The sequence below is a fragment of the Phasianus colchicus genome, chromosome 25 (assembly GCF_987193195.1).
Source record: "Phasianus colchicus chromosome 25, bPhaCol1.hap1.1, whole genome shotgun sequence".
Lineage (NCBI taxonomy): Eukaryota > Metazoa > Chordata > Aves > Galliformes > Phasianidae > Phasianus > Phasianus colchicus.
This window is the reverse complement of record NC_143460.1, coordinates 5,870,465-5,892,398: the sequence shown is the minus strand read 5'-3', so window position 1 is coordinate 5,892,398 and position 21,934 is coordinate 5,870,465. Positions and strand designations below refer to the sequence as shown.

The window sequence follows — 21,934 nt, the reverse complement described above, 5'->3', positions numbered from 1 at the left end:
TTTGTCCCAGCCATACCACTCGTTCCCCCACGGAGTTTTATTTCCTTTTTTTTCTTTTTCTTTTTCTTTTTTTAACCTCTTGCCCAGTGCCCACATCTGTGGCAGCTGCGTCCTGCCCTCACCCTTGCATGGATGGTGGGGGGGAGTCGGCAGCCCCCTGCCAACCAACCCATGCCCTGGGGAGACCAAATTCTCTACCCCACCACCACTTTGAGCTGTAGGCAGAGCCGATGCAGGGGGTGTGGGGGTCCTGCGGGTCACTGCTTGCCTTTGTCCTCAGCTGCTGCCAGTGGGGTGAGCTGGAGGCTGAGCCCCATTGGGCCTGCCTGCTCCTCAGACAGACATAGCATCCTCCTGCCAAGAGAGAGCCTGGGAGCCTCGTGGGCTGCATGCTGCCATGGGCGGGGGTGGGTGGTGCTTCTGCTCGCAGTGCCTGTCTGAGGCATGCAAAGCTCCTGGCTCACACCATCTCTTGTTTTGTTTCTCAGCGACCTGACAGTGAAGCTCTGGAGCGGGAGGAGGTTACCCACCAGCTCCAACTAGGAACTGCAGAACTACTGGAAGATGTGGCAGGAGGGTGAAGGCTGGGGTCCATCTCCCTTGCTACCAAGACCCCATCATCTATGGGAGCTCAGCCCACGGATGGGGATTTTTGTGCCTGACCCAGCAGGGTGGATGAGATCCATCTTGTCCCATCCTTGAGCACTGACAGATCCCGTGAAGAGGCAGCTCAATGAAGCACCATCAGCTCCGCTTTGCCTCCTGCTGCAGTTTCTCAGTGGTTTTTCAGTGACCAGGAAAGACTTCATCTCTTTTCTCACACACCCTACTGTGCTGCCTGCCAAGTCTGTGAGGGGTTGGAGTCCAGGTGAGCTTCCTGGCTCCTGTTCAGAGACACCCAGCTCCCTCCTGCCACTGTGGCTTCAAGCAGCCTCTGCCTGGATTTGCTGTTTTTGTCCCCGCTGTCTCCAGGCTGGTTCCTGCAGGAATCTTTCTCTGTTCCACAGTCTCAAGGCTATTTGAAGTCTTCTGGCCGGGACCAGAGGTCAGGTTGTTCTTTTTTCCTTTGGAGACATTTCTTGTGGGATGTCCTCTGTGCTGCAGTGGATCTGCAGAAGGACCTTCAGTTACTTCCATCGTCCCCTAACCTCAGCATACCTGGCTGCAGCAGCTGGAGCTGCACATCTGACCTGGCTCACCCTGAGCTTCCCTGCTGTGCCATCGCTCCACTTCCAGCCCAACCCGCGGTGCTTCCCTGCAGCCATCTCTGAATTCCGACTGCAAACTCTGCTGGCCCTCTGCTCTTCCCCTTGTGCCCACTTTGCTCTGTGGTGGGGTAGGGAAGGGCTTCTCACCCTCAGCTACGGCTGCAGATGGGTGAGGATGGAGATGGTTGTGCCAGGAGCAGAGTTCAGATGGGTTGGACACTGGTCCTGCACGAGTCCCCCCATGGCTGCACGCCTGAAGGATAATCCTACAGAGAATGATTGTGCACAGCTGGAGCCCTTCAGAAGGCTGAAGGCTCAGCCCAGGAGTGTCAATGAGGATGCAGCCTCTCCAGCTGCCCCACTTGCTTTTCTCTGGTCAGGGGGCTGACAAGGCCCTGGTCTCACACTGGAGCTTTCTTCTACCTCTCCTGTGGTCCCTTGGAGCATCCCCCACTCCATCCTGCCCTGCCCCATGCTGGGCTTGTGGGGGAACAGCTGCGTTGACCCTGGGAGTGGTGTTCTCACCTTATGTGCTCTCACTTCACTTTTGTCACTGAAGAAACAACATTTGAACTCGGACTGAAGGATTTCTCTGTGTGATCCCATTGGTGCTGAGCTAGGATCTCGGAGGAGCTCCAGGATGTGCCCCGTAAAGCACAGACCAATTTCCTTCTGTTTTCTGAAGCCCTGTTTTTTTTGTCACCAGCCCTCGTTCCAATCACTGCAGGAGGGAATTTCTGCACACCTTGAAACAGGAGCATCTCTACTGACTTGAAATCTTTATTTTATCGTTCGGGGGGTGGGGGGGAGGGGAAGGGAAGAAAATGCTGTTTACACGCCCTGGTGGAGGGCATGATGGTGTGCACAGGGTCACCCTGCCCAGGACAGGATGGTGACTGCTCCTGGGTCACAGCTGAGCCCTGTGCTGTGGGGCTGGGGGTGGGCAGAAAGGCTCAGAGGCCCCACAGCTGCCCCGTGACGCACAGCACTGGGCGGTGGAGGCAGTGCTGCCCTCTCAGCCTGTTATTGTTCACTGGGATGTGTGTGTCTGCATTTGTGTGACTGTAGCTGGGTGTACCATAGGCATTGGTGTCTAAGTACCTGTGTGGGTAGGTATTTCCCATGTGGAAGAGTGAATTTTTTTGGGGGGGTGTTGATTTGGTTTAGCTACCTCATGGTGCAAGCTGGGTGCTGTTGTCATTGATTTCATTTGGGGGTGGGCTGGGGAGCTTGAGGGGTTTTTGTTTGTTTGCATTCCTTTGGCCATTGCTGTTATGGATTTGACACTTGAGTTTGTCCCAAAGATGCACAGCCTCACTGCACCTTGCTGTGTTTCTGAGCCCCTCCTGTTTCCTCCTGTTGCTCGGCACAGGGCTCTGTGCTTTTGCTCTTAGGCATTGGGTTGATGTGCAGCCTGAGGGTGGTGGTTCCTCTGAAGGACGGAAGGGTCCTTCTGTAGGGCTGAGCTCAGCCTGTGTTCCTGCCTCTGCTCCCACAGATATTTGCTGTGGGTGCAAAGAAGCTCTTCTTGTCTGGGCAATGCTATGCAGGGCACGTTATTGGAATGGGCTGGTCCTAGTCCCTGTGTTCCAGAACCTGCTGTGATGTGGTAGCAGCAGGCAGCTGGTGCTGTAACAGCCTCTGCCCGAGATGGAGGCAGTCTGAGATGAACTGAATCTCAAAGGTGCTGTTAGAGTTGTTGTCCCCAAAACGTAGTTCAATCTAGATCCTGTCCCAGGCACTGGACAGCCCTAGGAAGCTGGCACGGGGCTCTGCCCTGCTCCCCAGCACTGGGAGCTGTGGGGGGGCAGCTCTGAGCCATGCTGTCAGACTGGGGGGGGGCAGGTCCCCCGAATGCTAAAGCACAAAGTCCCACCCCACCTGAAGTCCAGCAAGTGTGGCCCCTTGGCCTCTGGTCCTTCAGCTCCTTCCCTTGCTGCTGGCTGCCCTGCCTCTGCCTGTGGGCAGGCACTTGCCCATTTTGCCATCTGTTCCAGGCCCCAGGGTGCAGTGCCTGCAGGCCCCGGCTGGGACTGTGGGTTTTGGACACAGAGGGTGAAGGTTAAGGGCTGGGGTGCAGATGGGGTCCGTCCTTTCGCACTGTGCTGGGTGCTTCTTTGGGGCTCAGGACTTGCACTGCTTTTTTGTGGTCTCTGAGCCTCTCTGCACCTCGTTTTGCTTCTCCCTCGGTGCCTTTGTTTGTGCCAAGCATGGGGATGATAGCTGCTGTCCTGGGAGCTCCTTCCCTTGCTGAGAGGTGGGGGACTTTTTGTTCCTAGGCTCTGCCTTTTGCTCCTGAATCTCCTCCTCCCAGCACATGGGGGCCAGCTTCACACTCTGCTGAGGGCGCAGCACTGCCTGGAGCTGAGCTTTGCACAGAAGGGATGGAGTTGACTCAGAAGCCCAAATTTTCAGGCCCCCAAACCACTGTGAGCCCCCCCCAGGGAGCTGCAGCTTTCCCAGCACAAAAGACAAGGCTGTAGGGCTGTCCCCAGCCCAGCCAGCTGCGAGAAGCACAAGGGTACGTTGTTCCTCCCCAGCACCTCCAAGCACAGCTGCTTTGGGCTCCCTGTGTCGGCATTCTGCTCCCAGGGTGCCCTCCCATCCTGCGCTGGATGGGGTCCAGGTACGATCCCACAGAGCACTTGTCACTTGTCCCCTTGCCTTGCCGCGTGCTCACTGCTGCTTCGCTCCATCCTGCAGGCAGCATCACCCAGCCGGTCCCGCAGGGCTCACACCCTGTGGTGCTCCCACTCCAGCTGGGAGGGATCCCAGCACAGTCCCACTCCCCCCAGGCCTTGTCCCCAGCAAAGCATCGCCCTTTGCCTGCCTGCCGCTCCGGGGCTTTGTCCACATTCCCAGTGGAGCAGCTCTGCCCCTTTATCTGCTCACTGCTCCGCATCCCACAGCCACCCTGCTCTGTGCTCCCTGCGCTGCACCGCCTGCTCCATCAGCCCATCCCGCTGCACAACTGGCACAGCAGCAGGTGCCTTTTCTTGCTCGGAGCTGTTGTACAGAGGCCAACTCCTGTTTGTGAAGGCTTTTTTTTGTCTCTGCTGGGTGGCGCAGCCCAGCGCTGCGGTCTGGGTTTGTCAGAGAACAAGGTGTGTACAAATATTTTATACCTCGATGTGTTCCTGTAAATAGTGTAACTTATTTCAGTCTCATGATGTACGTTTGTTTGGATTTTTTCCCAATGGATGTGTTTGTTCCTTGCCTCTTTGTCTTCACAAATAAAGCGTACTGAAAGGAAGAGACAAAGCAGTGATGACTGTTATGGGGAAGAACAGAGCTGGAAGCCGCCCGTCCTGGTGCGCATCCTGTCCTTCTGGCCGTGCCCTGGGAGCTGTGAGGAAGTGACCACATGGGAACCGGGCCCTCAGGGACTGCAGGGGTGTCCCGTGCCTCTGGGATGTGCCTGAGCTGCTGCCTGGGCTCAGTGAGCCGGCGCTGTGCCCGGGCAATATGGGCAAAATGCATTTTGGGGCGCTCCACCCTACGGAAAGGTCCTTGAAAGCAACCCGAGGCGGCAACAAAGCTGGTAAGGGCTGGGAGGTACATCCTGTATGAGAGGCTGAGGATCCCCGGGTTGTCCGAGCTGCAGGAAATGCGCTGAGAATCTGTCCCATTGCTCGTTGTGGCTTCCCAAGCAGGGGAATGGCACAGAGCTGTTCCTAACTGATGATGGATGCGAGGGAGGGCTCGGACGGGGCTGGGAAACACGTCTTTACTACACGTGTTACCACACATGGGGGTGGTCCAACGCTGGCACGGACCCTGCGGGGGGTGGTGGATGCCCTGAGCCCGTCAGTGTCCGAGTGGCATTTGGACAACGCCCCGAATGCGTTGCTTTAACTTCAGGTCAGCCCTGATGGGACCCTTCCGGCTGCTCCGTCCAATTCTAAGTGCCACCGCGTTTGCCCCGCCCTGGGGGCAGCCCGGCTGCTGGAACCCCCCGCCCCCAACCCCCCGGCCGTGGTGCGGGGACCGCCGCCAGGTGGCAGCGCGGGCTGCGGTGCGGGGACGGCGGGCGGCGGTGGTGCGGGGCCTTTTGCGGGGATGTTGCGAGGTGCCTCCCTCCGTCCCCACCCGTTCTGGGGCCCCCTGAGCTGTGGCCGCGCTGCAGTGCCCGCAGAGTGACGATGTTGGCACCGCGCAGTGCCCCACGCCGGGGTTGTGGCGTCAGTGGGTCACAAATGTGGGGCACTGCGGGCTCAGCTTCTCCCAGCAGGGCAGGTGACAGCAGGGACATCGATCTCCTGCCTGCTGTCACCCGCACACCTCGCTGGCATCGTGTCGGCAGCTCACCCCAAACTCGTGGACGCTTCTTTGTCACCCCAGCACGACACAAAGGCCAGGCTGACAGCACGCTGTGCTCCCTGCAGGACCCCGCAGAGCCGTGACCCTGCTGCAGGTGCTCTGTCTCACCCCCACTGTGGCCTTGCTGAAATCTTGAGGCCAGGAGGAATAGAGGAAAGAGTCAAACTGGTCAGAATGTTTGCAGCAGGGAATTTGTGCAGGTAGGTTCAGGACAGGTTGCTCTGTGCCCACCAGTACTGCAGCTCAGCGTTCCATTGGTGCCACCTGGCCACGATGCTGGGGCAGCTGCCAGGCACCAGGATGCTGTGCCTGGGAAACAAAAGGGACTGGCAGCGCCCAGCACTCGTGACTGTGCCTGCAGGAATGAAGCTGGGCAGGTGCTCAGCTCGCGTGGCTCAGTGCCTCCTGGGTCGCACTCTGGCCCTGCTGCCCAGGGCCACGACATGGCACAGCAGGGCAGGGTGACGTGACATGAGGGATGGGCACGCAGCCACCTGCCCTCGCTGGGCTGGAGGAGGGCTCTCATATTTACCCCGCTCTGTCGCCATCATACCTCGCACACTGGTTTGAAGTGAGTAGCAGGGAGAGCCTGCTGGGGTCCCCCCTCATCCCAGCACTCAGATGTGGCAAGGGCAGCACCAGGCAGGTGGGTGCCAGGATGGAGGCTTGGGTGCATCCCAGGGCAAAGATCCCAACTGCCAGCACAGGGCTGAACCCAGCAGGAGCACATCCAGCCTGGGTCCCAAATACAGCTGCTGGGGGCTGGGCAGAAGGTAATTCCCCACATGCATCCCTCAGTCCTGCCCTGCGTGTACACGTGTACCAGTGCACAGGCACTTGTGAAACGGCAACAAATGGGCTGGCACAGGTCCACCGTCCACCCCAGCCAAAAAGTGACCCACGACAACATGAAGAGCAGCGATGCTTGGCCACCAGCCCTGGGCTCCATTCCCAGGCAGACAACCCGCTCCCAGATCTGCCACGCGTAGTCACCAGTGAGTGACCCAGCACGGGGCATGGCCACACCTGAGCACCCTACAGGCACCCGCTGCCCTCTTCTCGGTGAAGGGATGCAGCATGGTGGAGGCACGTTTCCCTGGGCATTGCCCCCAGGTGAGATCTGCAGCCCTGGGGTTGGTCTGCCCCTCCTGGGCACGTTTCTTGACAGCAGGACGGAGGTGAACCCACTGCTGTGAGCAAACAACCGCGAGCGGCGGCCGAGAGCAGCACCCGCACAGCCGGTGTGGGTGAAACTCCGGGCAGCGCCGTCCGAGGCTCTGACAATGATTAAACTGGCCAACCCAGATTTCCCGGCAAGGCAGCGCTGGGCTGGGGCTGATGGTTCATATTATGCAAATCACCTGGATCAGGGAGCGTGAACGTTTCAGGGCTGGAATTCCCCTCCGGCCTCCAGATCGCGTTACGCCACGCGTGCTATAAAAGAGAGAAGGCAGGGCAGGATCTGCCCATCGGCGCAGCCGTGCGTGGCGGCGGGCAGGGCTCGCTGCTCTCTGGATTAGCCGCTGCCCAGGGATTACATCGCAGAAGGTACCCAGGATTTTCCTCTCTGGTGGGGACATCCCCCAGCCCCGGCGGCCGCTTTGCTCCCTCTGTGTGTGCTGGGGACGCACTCGGTGCTTTCTGGCTCTACGCTGGTTTTCCCATCGCTGCCTTTTGGGGAGCAGCGAGGCGGTGGGTTCCAGGCGACCAGCAGGATGCAACTCTTCCACTGTGGCCTCGCAGCCCTGCAGCTGATGGGATTTGCTTCTTGTACCAACTTGGAGGATGGCCTTGCTTGTGGGGCATCTGTGGGGCTGGGGAGCATTTGATGGTCCTGCAACATCCGTCCCCATGGAGGGGCTGTCTCGCCGACAGTGGGACCACCTGCTTGCCGTCCCTGTGGTGCGCGCAGGGATAGGTGCTGGGGAAGGGGCTTTGGTGAGGAGGATGCCATGTCCTCATCCTGCTATGGCTCAGCCCCAGTGGCTATCAGTGCAGCACTGGGTGGGGGGCTCAGCAGTGGCAGTGCCAGATGGAGGCACAGAGACTGTGGGGTTACAGCGGGCGCTGTGGGTTTGGGTCCCTGGTGCCAGGGCTCACTGTCACCTCTCGTCACAGAGCTTGATGGCAGCATCTTGTGAGATCAGCAACATCTTCTCCAACTACATCAGCGCCATGTACCAACCCGAGGAGGTGCAGCTGCCCCCGGATGTGCTGGGATGCCCCGGGGAGGACAGCAGCATGGGGCTGAGCCTCTCCACCAGCCAACCCCTGGCAGAGGGTACAGGTGGGATGGGGCACAGCGGCGGTGGGGTGCAGTGGTGGTGGCATGCAGATGGGGTGCCCAGCACATAGAGCATAAATGAGGTGGTGCTGGAAGAGCATTGCAAGGACACAGTCCCACTGGGACAGGTTAAGGCTTGTGTCGTGCCTCAGTTTCCCCAAGGGTACTTCGGCTGGAGGGTACTTCAGCTGGCACAAGGTGTGATGGCAGCCCCCTATAACACACTGTGCCTGTGGGACCGGCTCAGGAGCCCAGCCCTACACTAAGTCTCATTCTCTATCCCTTACAGACAAGCCGGAGTGGTTCGGTGAGCTCCCATACTTCTGGACCAAGGTGCAGGTGCTGGAGTGGATCAGCTACCATGTGGAGAAGAACAAGTACGATGCCAGCTCCATTGACTTCTCCTGCTGCAACATGGATGGGCACGCGCTCTGCCACTGCACCAGGGACCAGATGCGCCTCATATTTGGGCCGCTGGGGGATGAGCTGTATGACCGCCTGCATGAGATCAGTGAGTGTCCCCCTGTGCCCTCAGTCCCCAGGTCTGGCAGCTCACAGAGTGAGGCCAAGACCCCCATGCCAGCCCAGGGTGGGGGCACAGAGAAAGGCCCAAAGGGCTGGGCTCTGTTCCCCACTGTGCTGAACAAGCATTGCTAATCCCTGTTCCCTGGAACCCTGCAGCCTCTGATGAGCTGAGCTGGATCATTGAGCTGCTGGAGAAAGAGGATGCAGATTCCCAAGAGACCTCCCTGGACAGCAGCCACCTGGGTACGAGGAGGGCCACAGGCTTTTCCCCAGTGCCACAAGTGGTGCAGGAAGGGCTCACCCTCTTCTTCACTTCTCTGCCTCCTCCAGAGCTCGGCAATCCCTGTGCCAAGGACTCCCTGGAGGACCTGAAGCCCACAAACCCTTTCCTCGCCACAGACTTCACCTGCTTGTCCGGCGCCATGTCCCCAGGCAGCTCTGACCTCTCAGGTCAGTGCTTTCATAGGGTCATAGAATTTTACCTGGCTGAGAGCTCCCTTTGCTCGCACAGAGCTGAGAGAGCACCAAGTGTGGCTCCATTCCTGGCTGATGCTGGGAGGAGGGGGCAGAGCTAGAGGGAAGCACCTCGTGCTGCAAAGATCCACGATCTGAGCCCCATCCCTGTGCCCCCCAGGACCCGTGATGTCCCACAGTCCAAACTCCCAGGACTCCGGTGGAAGCGACCTCGACCTCGATCCCATGGAAGCAAAGCTTTTTCCTGAGGGTGAGTTGCTGGGAGAGCAGAGCGTGGCTGCTTCCCATCTTCTGGAGGAGCAGAGCCAGGCAATGATCTAGGAGCATCTGCCTGCCCCACTGGGATGGGTTTTCTCTGTACCCTGGGCCCGTTTCTCCCCACTGAGAGTGGTGGTGGTGCATGGGGATGGTGGAACAGAGCTGGGGCAGTGGGGATCTTGGTGGGAGGAGGGAGGGACGATGCTGGATGGAATGGGAAGACTCTGCTCTACAGAACAGGCTTGTGAAGAGGGTGCAGCCCCTGGTCCTGCTATCCCCAGCCAGCTCTCCCCCTGGCAGGTGTCTCTGAGCCCAGGGTGAGGGGCTGCAATCCACAGGTAATTAACATGTCCCCTTGTCGGTGCGCAAATGACTTTGCAGGCAGCAAGAAAGGGGATGGTAAACACGGCAAGCGGAAACGGGGCCGGCCTCGAAAACTCAGCAAGGACAGCAGAGAGTGCCTGGAGGGTCGGAAAAGTAAGCACTGTACGTCCTAACCCAGCCCTAACCTCACCTTAGCCCTAACCCTGCTGGCTCCTGGGCAGGACATGAGGGGCAGCACGGTGCCTGCTGGCTGTGCCCATGGCAGGAGGACCCCTCCCCTAACAGCTCGGTCTCTTTTCAGCCCCACGAGGAACTCACCTGTGGGAGTTCATCCGTGACATCCTGATCCACCCCGAGCTGAACGAGGGGCTGATGAAGTGGGAGGACCGACGCGAGGGTGTCTTCAAGTTCCTGCGCTCCGAGGCGGTGGCTCAGCTCTGGGGGCAGAAGAAGAAGAACAGCAGCATGACCTACGAGAAGCTGAGCCGAGCAATGCGGTGAGTGCCCCTCATGTCCCCTCCAGGGAGGGGGACTGCCCACACACCAACGTGAGGGCTGCATCCAGAGCCCCGAGCCCTGAGCCCGCCTCTGTCCCCTGCAGATATTACTACAAACGGGAGATCTTGGAGAGGGTTGATGGACGTCGCCTGGTCTACAAGTTTGGGAAGAACTCCAGCGGATGGAAGGAGGAGGAGGTGCTCAACAGGAACAAGGAGCTGTAGGAGCCCCGGATCAGCCCTGGCTCCTTGGCAGGAGTTTTTTGTGCAGACGGACTGGAAGATGCTGCCCCATGCAGCACATGGCACTCCGAGCCTTGTGTGGGCACATTCGTGTGTGTGCTGGTGTCCACCAGCACCAAGGTGTTTAAAGCTAATATTTTGGCTCCAGTAGGTTATTGTAAACCATTATTTCTCTTGCTGGATTTGTACCTCCAACTGGAGAGGCAGTGACTTTGGGACTTCGTCTGTTTCAAAGCCTGGACAAGAACAATGGGAAGAGAAGAATGAGTGGCATTAGGCACTGATGTGATGGCGCAGCAGGTTCCTGCTGGCACCCACCCATGACTTGTCCCAGCCACCTGCTCCTGTGGGATGGGTGAAGCCCCTCTGTGCAGCATCTCAGAGCAATGTCTGCCACGAGAAGATGGGAACACTGCAGAGCTTCACCCGATCCTGGCGAGTCCAAAGAGCGCCCAAGGACTGAGTTCACCAGGGCTTGGCTGTGTTTCCAGCCCAGCTCCCCAGGAACAGGCTTTTTCCCTAAGAGTAGCTTCTAATTTATGTAAGAGAAAACGAATATACAGATATATTTTTTCATGTGTAAGGCATTCTCGCGTGATGGTGTGCACTGTGGGGCAAATACGTGTCCTGCATTGCTCACGGGAGGTGATGCTCAGCTGGACTGAAGTGATGTCAGGGGGCACAGGCTGGAACTGTGTTAGCCCTGGGAGGGAGATGCCGACCCACCAGGCACCCACAGATCCCTCCTTTTGAGCTGGGAATGTCAGAGGAATAAACTGTTGTCTGGTTGGGGTTTTGTAACCCTGTCTTATCGTGACTGCTTTTGTTGAAGTTGAAGTTGGGGCTGGACTCTGAAATGCCCCTGGGGATCCTAGCAAGGGCTCAGAAGTGCATTTTAGCAGGGGACTGACTGTTGTTCCCTCCCTCGCTGCCAGAGGCACAGCATGGTTAGGGATCGCCCTTATGGCACTTGCAAAGTTGCAAGGTGCCTTGTGTGTAAGGTGTCATACACAGCATCTGTGCCAGCTGCCTGGGCTGTGCTGCCTGCAGGAGCTGGAGCTGCCCCAGTGTGTGGCCACAGCTTGCAGGTGGGGCTGTGCCTTGCAGCAAGGATGGATTTGGGGATGGGAGAACCACAGGCCCTGCTGCAAGGTGTCACTCCCAGGCTCCTCATGGCCACAGCCCCGGACACCCACACCTCTGCTGAGCTGCTGAGCCCCCCCAGTAGGAGATCGCAAGAGGGAATCTGCAGTCAGACAAAATCCTGGAGATGACAAAATGACAGATGAGAAGGAAAGGCCACCCTCATATCCCGCTGGGCTGCAGCCCCGAGTGCACACACCGAGATGGGACCCCCTGCTGAGGTGAGGAGAGGTCCCACGTGTGGATGTGAGCTGGGCTGCAGCCATCAGCGCTCCGCAGAGCTCCTTACGCAACCCAGCGCTGGGAACGGGTTTTTCTCTCCTGGCTGCTCGGGGCCCATCCTGACCTCAGGCTGCGCCGGGAGGCAGGGAGATGCTCGGGATGCCCAAACACCGCGTGCAGCACGGGACCACGGCGGTGGCACTGGGGAGGGGAGCGGTGATGAGAAGCCGGGAGCTGTGCTGCGCCGCCATCCCTGGCGGGGAGCTCAGGGCTGTGGGCGAGGTGTTTATTCTCCCTCCATAGATAACCCCAGCAGGTTGGCAGGCAGAGCGCAGCGCTTTGTCACGCAGCCCGCTGCCTTGCCAAGCGCGCCCTGTTTGCTCAAGCAGTTTCATTTCTTTCCCGCTGCGGTTTGTGTTACCTAACGAGCTCGGGACAATGTTTAACCAGCCCTTGGCAACAGCAGGAACCCCGTCTGCCTCGCCTCGCCGTGTCCCCACTGCCACCCCACTTGGGTCCATCCTCCCCATGGCCCCATGCCACTGCAGGCTGTGAGGGGGCAGAGCAGGGCTGCGTGTTTATGGGATGGGGCACACGGTCCTGCATCTCCTGTCGTGGTCCGAGGATGGAAGGGGGCGGTGAGGTCACTCTGTGCGTGCACACAAACACACACTCATGGAAACCTCTGCCGTGACCTCCACGCCCGCGCTGTGCCAACCCGGCACAGCCTCTGGCATGAAAAGGAGATGATTTATCTGAGCGTTTTTTTTGCTCATCTCACAGGAGGTGCCCGGATCCCACGGCTGTGAGAAACCGTGGTGAATAGAAATAAAGCATTTTCTACCTGTGCACCAGAACTGTTCCCACCAGGTGGTCCCAGGCAGAACACGGGGCTGACAGGCAACTCCCACGGAAATGCCTTCATCAGCCTTCGAGGTTCCCAACACGAGGTTGGTTGGCCCTGGCAGCTCTCGCCTGGACCCTTGTTCCCAGAGCACACTGCTGTGGCTGCTTCTCTGTGGTGGGACGTTTCTCTGGTGCCCTTCTTCGTGGGGCACTTTGTCCAGGTGGGAATGAGCCCTTTGGATTCTGGGAGCAAGCCTGCAGAAAGAAAAAGGTGTGTAAAGCTAATAAGGATTGGTCCTGCTGGAAACATCTGGTGAAAAGCCTTGGGAACCAAGCTGTGAGACATTTATTGCAGCCCTGATAAGAAGCACTCTCCCTGCTGCATTTCACTCCAGTCCCTGACCAGCCCCAGGCTTACTTCATGCAACCCAGGCTAAAACCTGCCGGGTTCCAGGGCAAGTTGTAGCTATGTGTGGTTTGGCATGGACAGAACCAGGCTGCAGAGCTCCCACACTTTGCCAAGAACACAGTCAATGCTGTGCCATTTGGGCTGCCCCATTGCTTTGGGTGCTTTTCCAGCTGTGGGTCAGGCTACCAGCTCAGCTGGCATAAACACACCTGGGGGCATCCAGTCTGTATGCGTGAGCATGGTGGGATGGGTTGACGGTTGGAGTAGATGATCTTAGTGGTCTTTTCCAACCTTAATGATTCTATGATACCCCTGAGCTGAGCTGAAAGCATCTGAGCACGGGGATAGCACTGGGGATTGCCGTGCCTGGGGACAGATGTCCCTGTATTGGGTACAAGTGAGGTGCAAGGGTGTTGTGTGGGAAAGCCCCTCCCTGCTGCACAAGGGAGGAGAGTGGTTTGCTGCTGACTGCATTGCGGTCCTGGAAAGAGCCTTGTGGTTTAGGGCTTAGCAGCTTTAGGGGATGGAAAGAGGGGACATGCTGTAAGGGTGTGGAACAGTTATACAAAAGGAGAGTAATGAGGAGGGAAGGGCTGACATGTGCTCTACAGCAGCAGGTGGGACGTGGTGCTGGGGGTTTGTGGGAGGTCTTGCCGGCTTCAGGGCTGGGTGGGCACCTGTGGGGCTGCATCCCTCTTCCCCAGGTTACAGCCATCGCTGAGGCTCACAGACCACACTCTCCCCACCTGGCAGCTCAGGGGTTCCTTGCCTAATTGCTGCCAGCAGCAGCTGCCCCGGGGGTGTCTGGCTCACCCAGCAGAGCTGATGGTAACTCCTCTGTTCAACCCTGGGCTGTTTGGTTGTTAAACAAGAGGGTGGCTGTTCCCGCTGTCGGAACGGGGAAGCGGTGGCTGCCTGGAACCAGAGGCAGCAGGCTGCCAGCAGCCGGGCGCACGGGGGGCACTGCAGGGCACCGGGACCACTGTGGCACATCATGGGTCCCCCCCAGCCCTCACCCACCTTCCCCTTGCCAGTGCTGCCAAACCTTCCCATCCCACCCACCCATGGGGTTGGTTCCTCTGCCCCACACTCTGTTTGCTGTGCCCCCGGGGCTGAGGCTCTGCCCTACACATGTGGGGCTCCGGCTGGCCACGTGTCCATGATCCTCAAGATCAGATGTGGAGCTGAATCCTCCCCATCTCACATTCCCTGCCCAGAGATTCCCCCTCCTGCAGAAAATGGCAGACCACAGGCTGCCCAGATGAGGATTGAACGGCCCCTGGCATCCCCAGAAGGATGGCACTGGTCTTCTTGTCTCCCTTTCCTTCCCTCCACACTTCCATCAAAGATCCCAGTTCTGTCTCACTATAAAACAAAAAGAAATGTTCACTGCATTCTTGTTTCATGGCCAACTCTACCCTTTGTTATCCACCACAATGCCATGGAGCCTGGCACTGCAGCAACTTGCAAACGAAGTCATTGGAAAGTGCAGGAATGAGGGGGCAGGTCCTGAAGGCCCCATGTGAGGGGCAGGTTGGCTTTGGTGCCTAAAGCAATCCCAGGAGATTTCTGCCACACTTTGAAGATGTGTGGGCCCTAAAGCCATGAGTCCTGCCAAGGGAGTCCTGCCATGGGGCAGGAAGGGGGATGGGGACTCTTAGAACCATAGAAATCCCAAGTTGGAAGGGACCCACAGGGATGGCTGGACCACCACACATGGATGATGGAAGGTAGCATCACCCTGCTGTGGCTGTTCCTGGCTGAAGGGGTTGGGGAGCAGAGGTGGGAGGTGTGCCATGAAATGTCTGTGATCCATGCCATGTGGGATAGGGCTTTCCTCTTCCAAAGCTTCTGGAAAAGTACAGCCCCAGAGAGTGTAGGTGTGCCCCACGGTCTGAGTGATGGATCCCATGACTGGCCGCGAACATCAGAAATTTCCAGCTGTGTATGTGCAGGGGTTGGGGCCGGCGGTGCCCTGCGCAGCGGCACACCCCACTGAGCCTGAGACATGCTCATGCGTCAGCTGTGCTCTCCTCCAGAGCCTCGGGGTAAAGGTCTGCTGGGGCGGAGGTGGCAGAGCTCCATTGGCCTCCAGAGCTGGGGTAGCCCGGGGGGATGAAGATCCTGGGGGGGGAGGAGTCGGGGAGGGGGTCCTTCCTGGCCGTCCCATCGCAAAGCCTTTAGTGATGCCCCTCCACCTTGAGCAGATCCCATTGGAAAGGATTTTCTCACCCACAGACCCACAGAATGGAGGTTCCAACCATTAAGAATGGAAAAGACCTCTGAGATCCCCAACCTCACCCCACCCCTCCCCTCAGTGCTGCATCTCCAAGGCTCTGACCCCCCAGGGACGGTGACCCCACCGCTCCCCAGGCAGCGTGTCCCCATGCCTGACCACTCCTTCCTATGTCAGAGAGGTGGCAGATCCCATGGGACCCCCAGGCCATCCACAGCGTGGGTGCTCCTCTTGTTTTGCCTTCGGGATTGTGAGCAAGCAAGTCCAGACCCGAGCCTGTTGTCGGGCACAGGGTGGGTCCCGCAGGAGGATCTCATTGCTCCAGGCCTTTCTGAAAGGAGCCCGGTTTCAGAGCCGCTCTGTGGGCACAGCATGGTGAGCGGCTGCTGGATCTTCACCTGCTGCCAGAACTGCTGCAGGTCCCGGCGTTCCTCTCTCAAAATTGCCATTGCATCCAGCAGGCACAAGACCTCACTCTGCCTGGCAGCAGGCGCCTGCTGGTGCCTTTGTGGGGCTGGGGTCAAAGGTACTGGGATCCAATGGGATGGGAAGCAGGTGGTCCCCACTCAGCCTCTGCTGGGGGCCGGGGGCCTCCATGTTCCCTCCCCAGCGAGGTGGTGGCACCCAACACCTGGACCCCCTTCCAACCCCAGAGCTGGGAGGGAGAGGCAGTCCCACCGTGGTGTCCTGGGATGTGCCTCAGCTTTGGGGTCCCTCACTGACCAGGGGAGGAGATGTGCTCCTGGAGGGGCTGCAGCCCCATTTCTTGTGCACAACCCACGGCTCTGCAGAGTCCCCAGGGCTGGGAGCCCTTCCCAAACCATCCTCGCTTCCCTGCAGCTGCCTCAGCCCCAGGGAGCGGAGAGCCCAAGGGTCGCTTTGTGCCCTATGCCTTTACCTTCAGGCGCTCAGACCTGTCCCTCTCTCACATCCTCCCTTCCCAGCAGTGACGGTGGCAGGCGGTGGCAGGCAGCCAGCCCCACCTGCCTGACAGGTAGAGCAGGGGTGGGGGCAGGCTGCTGGCACCCGCTGAGCTGTGCCCTGCCCTGTGCTGCCAGGCACTGCTCACCGCCCTGGGCACGGGGAGCCGAGCACCCATCCCACCTTGTCACCCCGGGGGCTGCATGTCACTGCCCTGTGGGGAAGCTCAGAGGAAGCAGGGTGCAGGCGTTACCCCGATCCGTGCACACAGCTGTGCATGCAGCTATAGGTGCCCACACGCAGCTAGAGCTGCATGTGTAGTCTGTCGTGCTGCTGGATGACAAACACAGAAGCCCAGCAGATGTATGCAGCCTTACTTCACAGAGGTGCATGCAGTGTGTTGCATGCACATGGGTGCATGCACAGAGCGGGCTGCAAACATGCGCAGGCTGCAAGCATGCACACGCTGCACAGCCTGACCCTCAGCACGTGCATGAGTGGGTTCTGCAGGACAGGGGCCTCAGACAGCAGGGTGATGGAGCTTGCTTGGATGCAGGCAGTGAGCAGCTTTACCATGGGGCACACAGGCAGGCTGGGCTTCAAAGCAAATGGCTGCAGTTGGGCAGTGGGGACGGCCGAGGGTGCAGCAAAAAAAAGATGTGCTGACTGTGCAGCACCTTGCTGACATCCAGCTGCAGGGCTGGCCAGCAGGGATGGGGGCAGCTGCTCACCCTGGAACTATAGCATCTCTTTGGGAATCCAAGAAAAGATGCCACAACTTGATCCTCCATCCTCAAACACCCATTGTAACCCAAGGGAAGAGGCACCTGGCACAGACAGCTCAGTGGGTAAGGGGACAGGGAAGGGGCTGCTGCTCTGTGTCCCCAGGACTGTCCCGCGCTGTCCCCGGGGTGACGCTGAGCTCATTTTGCTGTGGTTCCCCTCCCTGCTGCATGCCAGGTGCTTTGTCACAAGGCAGGAGGAATGGGAACAGGTTATTCAAGGTCTGCGTGGCCCAGGGCGAGCGTTGCTGAGCTGGGGGGGTCAGGGCACAGAGCAGGGCAGGGGGTGCTCAGGCAGGATGTGACCCCCCAATGGGCAGCCCAAGGGAGGTGGGGGCTCAGCAGCCCAGGGCCCCACAGCATTACAGCCACGGGGTGCAGATGGGGGGAGCAGGACGCTGCCCCCACCCACAAGGTGTGGCTGTGAGGCTGAGCAGCCTGCAGGGTGTAATTATCATCACAGGTGGATTGGGGTCAGGAAGGGTCACACCGAGGTCAGATCTGGGGACAGATCTGGGGGGAACAACAGAGAGCCCCTCTCTGGGGCCCTGCAGCACAAAAACACCCCCACAGTGTGGGATCCCTCACCATCATCCCCCTGGCCTGGGAACCTGCTGGTGGGCTCCAGCGAACCAAAAAGGAAAAAAGGGAAATAGGAGGGGGCATCCCAGTTACCAAAGCATCCTCCATATTCAGGTTGGATATTTGGACAAATTTCTTCTCTGAAAGAGCGGTGATGCGTTGGCACAGGCTTCCCATGGATGGGGGCTCACTGTGCTCAGAGCAAAGGGGATGTGGCACTGAGGGATGTGTCAGCGGGCACCGTGGGTTGGGGTTGGGGTGAAGATCTCAGAGGTCTTTTCCAGCCTAAGTGATTTGTTGGTTCTATGAGCGGTGTCCCTTGGGCTGGTGGCTCAGGTGTGGGAAAGAGACTTGGACCTGACCCATGGGATTCCTTTGGTGGGAGTCAGGGTGGGAAGGTTGGTGCCATGTGGCCTCTGCACTGAAGATTTGGCCTCCCATCTGCACCCAGAGCATCAGTAGAGATCCCAGGGAGTGGGCAGTGCTCTGGGAGGTTGCTCTGGGGTCTGCTGCTGCTGCTGCCCTGACACGAGCCAAGGGCTTGCTCTGATGATGCTTCCCTTGGCCACATCCCCAGCCCAGCTGCTGAGGCCAGCAGGGTCTCCTGCTCCAGGGGCTGCAGGGACCCTGAGGTCGCCTTCTTGCAGACAGGTCAGTCATTGTCTTAGTGCTGCACCTGGTCCTTGCTTCAGCCTGAGGAACTTGCAGCATCCTGCCCTAACGGTTGGAAACTTTCTACTTTCCAGCTGGAATATGGTTATATGAAATAAGTCTTCTGTGACCTTTGTCCATCAATGAAAGATCTCTCTCTGCTCTCCCATGAGCCTGTATGAGTCCAGGGCTGAACCTGGCACCTTCCCCAGCAACACCTCAGGAAGAGCTGTCCCACACAAACAGCTCCCAGGGCACCCACACGTAACCAGAGCCGAGCACAGAGGGTTGGGGATTGCTGCAAATGCACCCTGCAGGCAGCCCAACCCCCACTGCATGCACAGCCTGGCTGCGCTGCTGCATGCCCTGCAGCCACTGCACTGCTGTGCAATTGGAGCAGTGTGTCTGTATGTGTGTGTGTGTGTGTGTGTGTGTGTGTGTGCACACGCGTGTACCCGTGGGCAGGGCTGAGCGAGGACGGCACGTCAGCCCGGGGAGCGGCACCGCCCAGACATTCATTTTGCAAACAGCCACGGGGTCATGAACTGCATAAATGCAGGTGTGGGTTCTGGCAGCCGCCTGCATCCAGGTCACCCCAGGAGAGAGGCCCCAGCGGGGCGGGATGGGGAGCTGGGAGCCTGCCTGCCGCTGTGGGGGGCTGGGGGGGGCTGGGGGGACAGGCTCTGGTTCTGCTGGTGGCACAGAGGTGAGCCTGGAAGCCCTGCATCCTTGTGCAGTGACAAAAGACATTTGGGTAATGCCCTCAATAATCAAAGAACCATGGAATGGTTGAGTTGGAAGGCACCCTAAAGATCACAGACCCTACAGAAGGGTCCTTAAAGCCCCCCCAGCCCCATCCCTGCCATGGGCTGGGTGCCCCCCTCAGCTCAGGCTCCCCAGGGCCCATCCATGGCCTTGAGCACCTGCAGGGATGGGGCACCCGCAGCTCTGGGCAGCAGTGCCACATTTTCCCCTAACATCTAACCCAAACCTCCCTTCTTTCAGTTTTAAACCATTCCTCCTTGTCCTATCACAATTTGATAAAAAGTCATATGCTTAGTTTTTTCAAGTGCTCAGGTAGTTGGACTTGATTTTTTTTTTGTCTCTTCCACACAAACTATTCTACTCCATTCCATTCCATCCTATCCTACCTCATCCTATCACACCCTATCCTACCCTAACCTATTCCATCCCATCCTACTCTACTCTACTCTACTCTACTCTACTCTACTCTACTCTACTCTACTCTGTTCTGTTCTGTTCTGTTCTATTCTATTCTATTCTATTCTATTCTATTCTATTCTATTCTATTCTATTCTATTCTATTCTATTCTATTCTATTCTATTCTATTCTTTTCCTTCTGCCCTGCCTTCAGGAGCACAGCAGCATGGATAGTGGCAATGGGTCTGGCAATAGTTGCAAAACTCCCATCTCCTTCCCCTGCCAAGCCCTGCAGCTGAAGCCACCACACGTGCCAATGTGTTTGCAGCTTTGTCCCCAGCCCAGTGCCACTGACTCACGGTGTGACCTTGGGTTGGCCGCCTCCTCACTGTGCTATTGAACTTCCCAAGGAGAGCGCTCAGCTGCAGCAGTGAAATTTCCCCACTGACCCCAAGATCTGCTGTGCCTTCGCACCCAGGAACGGAGGGCTCTGCCCCACTGGATCTCATGCCCTAAGGAGCAGCCCATGGCCAATGCGCGGGAGGAGCCTGGCTGCAGACAGTGGCCCCTTTGTAGCACTGGCAGCAGGAGTGCTGGGCTCCTGGTGTTTATTTATTTATGGAGGTGAATGGCAACAACTTGTTTGATAGCAAGGTGTGCACCTGGGGGCTCAGCGTGCCCTTGACCCAACCTTTAAAACCCATATTATTGCAATTGGATCTGGTGTTAAATTCTGTATCTTTAAGGACACAAATTCTATAGCTTTAAGATTATTTTATAAAAGAGCCTCTGCAGTATTAGTTCTGTGTATTTTCTTGTTGTGTAATGGTTTAGGGTCTGCCCATGTCAGAACGTAAGATTGGTTGGCCTGATGGCACCGTGCCACTTTCTTGAATTGGAAGAGGGGAGATTTAGATCAGATGTTGAGGGAATTCCTTACCCGGAGGGCGGTGAGGTGCTGGCACTGCTACGCACAGAAGCTGTGGGGGTCCCATCTCTGGAGATGCCTAAGGCTATGGATGTGGGTCATCCTCCAGGAAAAGGTTGGATCTGTTGGATCTTCTGCTGGTAGAGCTCTGTTCACCCTCCCGTTTGGCTTAAACCAGTTCAGCTGACACTGATGAGCACATCAGCCACCCCATTCCTGCTGAGCGCAGACAGCCCGCCAGCACCAACCAGTCCAACTTTATTGCCTCCAATGTGCCCCGCACTGAGGCCGGAGTGCGTTGGCTTTGTTGCCAGCAGGCTTTGATCTGCCATTATCTTTACGTGGATCCTTACAGACTTGGAGAAATCAGTTTAAAGGCTGTTACAGCCCCAGGGTGCGCCCACCCTCCCAGCACCCACCCTGCCACGGCACAGTGCGACTCCCATGCAGAAATTCTGTGTCACCGTCATCACAGTGACACGGGGATGATGGCACCTGCAGTGAAGCTGCTGAGCCTCCCCGCTCCCCGCAGCAGCCCCGCCGTGCATCCCTCCCACCCTGCAGCCTCCTGGCTCAAACTGGATCCACATTTTTATTGCAAAGCCTGTGCCGGGGGGAGCACAGGGAGCTCCCTGCCAGCTGCTCGTCTGTCCCCACGCTCTGTTTGCTCAGCACTGGGTGCCATGAGAAGGCAAACACGGCCGTGCTGGGAGGGGCAGAAATGAGGGCAAACAGGGGCCGGTGCAGCCCCACAGTGGGTGATGAGAGGAGTTTTGGGGGGTCCCAGAGCCCCAGCAGGCCCAGGATGAGTGAGCCCAGATCTGAGCATGGCATGGGACCCCAGGGGGTTGGGACGTGGAGACCTCGCATCCTGCGCTGTTGTCACGTCTGCAGTTGGAGGGACCGGGAGCGAGGACCCCCAGCTCCTCAAGTCCTCAGGTCCCTTTAGCTGCCCTTGGTGAAGAGGAGGGAAGAGAGGGTCTGCAGCATCACTCCAGTGCTGCCTGGGGACAGACAGGCCACACTCCAGCAGAGGACATGGCAGTGGGGTCACACATCCCCACCTCTGGGACGTGCAGCCCTCCGTCAGGGCTGCCCCACTCTCACTCAGGACCTGGCGGTCCGCCAACCACAGAAACCTCGGAGCCACCATAAACCATCTCCTCATGCTTTAATTAGCTCCACAACTCGCTGGGCAGCTGAGCCACTTTCACATATGACCTCCCGTGGCCGCGCATCCCGATTCTCCTCCTGACGGCACCAAGCTCGACCTGCTGAGACCGCTCCGCACTCACCCCACGTGTGCCGCAGGCCGAGCTTTCTGTGCTTTGGAAACCCTTTCGAGAGGGTCTCCGCCCCACCCCCCCGGCCCTCCCCCGCTCCCAGCCGTGCCAGGAGCCGCGCCGTGGCGGTGGGGTTGCATCACAGCGCTGGCATTTGCGGGGCCGCCTCTGCCAGCTTCGCGCAGACGGAGCAACACGGCGCTGCTGGGCTGATAGCCGCCCGCACGAGGTGTGTCTGCAGATAGGGACGGCCGGGGCTGAAGTCCGGGAGATAAGTGGCGGGGGAAGCGGCTGCCGGGAGGGATTTCAGCTTCTGCAGAGGGCACGGCGCTGGGACTGGGGAGTGAGCCCTGCTGCGGGGACGTGGGGACACCCCTGCAGGACGCCCTTCCCCAACAACAGCCCTTTGTCCGCACCCATCCCAGCGCTCAGCCCCACGGCCCCAGCGACTCCGCGGGCGAAATGGGAACAATCAGGAGGTGCCTTTATGACAGGTGTCTCTGAAGGGCTGGCAGTCAGAACCAGGGGGGCCCTTTGATCTCGGCCTTTGAAACCCTAGAGCGGTGCTGACAGAGCTGCCCTGTGTTTCCAGGCTGGGCGGATGATCATTTCCATGCGGGAACAATGAGTTCTTTA

General features: G+C 58.6%; 2 protein-coding genes across 9 annotated transcripts in view; both read left to right on the top strand.

Annotated features, from left to right (window-relative positions):
* The window catches only part of KIF21B (kinesin family member 21B), a 32,351-nt gene extending 27,869 nt beyond the window's left edge, over positions 1 to 4,482 (top strand). For all 6 annotated transcript variants that reach the window (XR_016459829.1, XR_016459827.1, XR_016459828.1 and 3 more), the window contains one exon: positions 489 to 4,482. Coding sequence is in view for 2 of the 6 variants with exons in the window: in XM_031608546.2 (XP_031464406.1) it covers positions 489 to 543 (55 nt within the window). In the remaining 4 variants the exon portion in view is untranslated. The remainder of the gene's footprint in view (positions 1 to 488) is intronic.
* Positions 4,483 to 7,010: 2,528 nt separating this feature from the next.
* On the top strand, positions 7,011 to 10,920 carry ELF3 (E74 like ETS transcription factor 3). 3 transcript variants are annotated; one of them, XM_090124374.1, is made up of 9 exons: positions 7,011 to 7,076; positions 7,647 to 7,809; positions 8,102 to 8,323; positions 8,494 to 8,580; positions 8,668 to 8,787; positions 8,972 to 9,061; positions 9,451 to 9,555; positions 9,695 to 9,890; positions 9,995 to 10,920. In XM_090124374.1, exons 2-9 carry the CDS (start codon positions 7,653 to 7,655, stop codon positions 10,113 to 10,115), a joined length of 1,098 nt encoding a protein of 365 aa, XP_089980500.1. In that variant the 5' UTR covers positions 7,011 to 7,076; positions 7,647 to 7,652; the 3' UTR covers positions 10,116 to 10,920. The 3 variants fall into 3 exon arrangements, with proteins under 3 accessions (XP_089980500.1, XP_031464420.2, XP_031464421.1); XM_031608560.2 differs by having other exon boundaries at positions 7,647 to 7,815; positions 9,451 to 9,546; XM_031608561.2 differs by having other exon boundaries at positions 7,647 to 7,815.
* Positions 10,921 to 21,934: the final 11,014 nt, after the last annotated feature.

What these genes read in the sequence shown, in the direction of transcription:
- ELF3 (XM_031608561.2), top strand. Translation starts at nt 7,653, where the DNA reads ATGGCAGCATCTTGTGAGATCAGCAACATCTTCTCCAACTACATCAGC. An exon ending in CCTGGACAGCAGCCACCTGG is followed by an intron (nt 8,581 to 8,667) that starts GTACGAGGAGGG and finishes TGCCTCCTCCAG; the next exon opens with AGCTCGGCAATCCCTGTGCC. An exon ending in AGGCAGCTCTGACCTCTCAG is followed by an intron (nt 8,788 to 8,971) that starts GTCAGTGCTTTC and finishes TGTGCCCCCCAG; the next exon opens with GACCCGTGATGTCCCACAGT.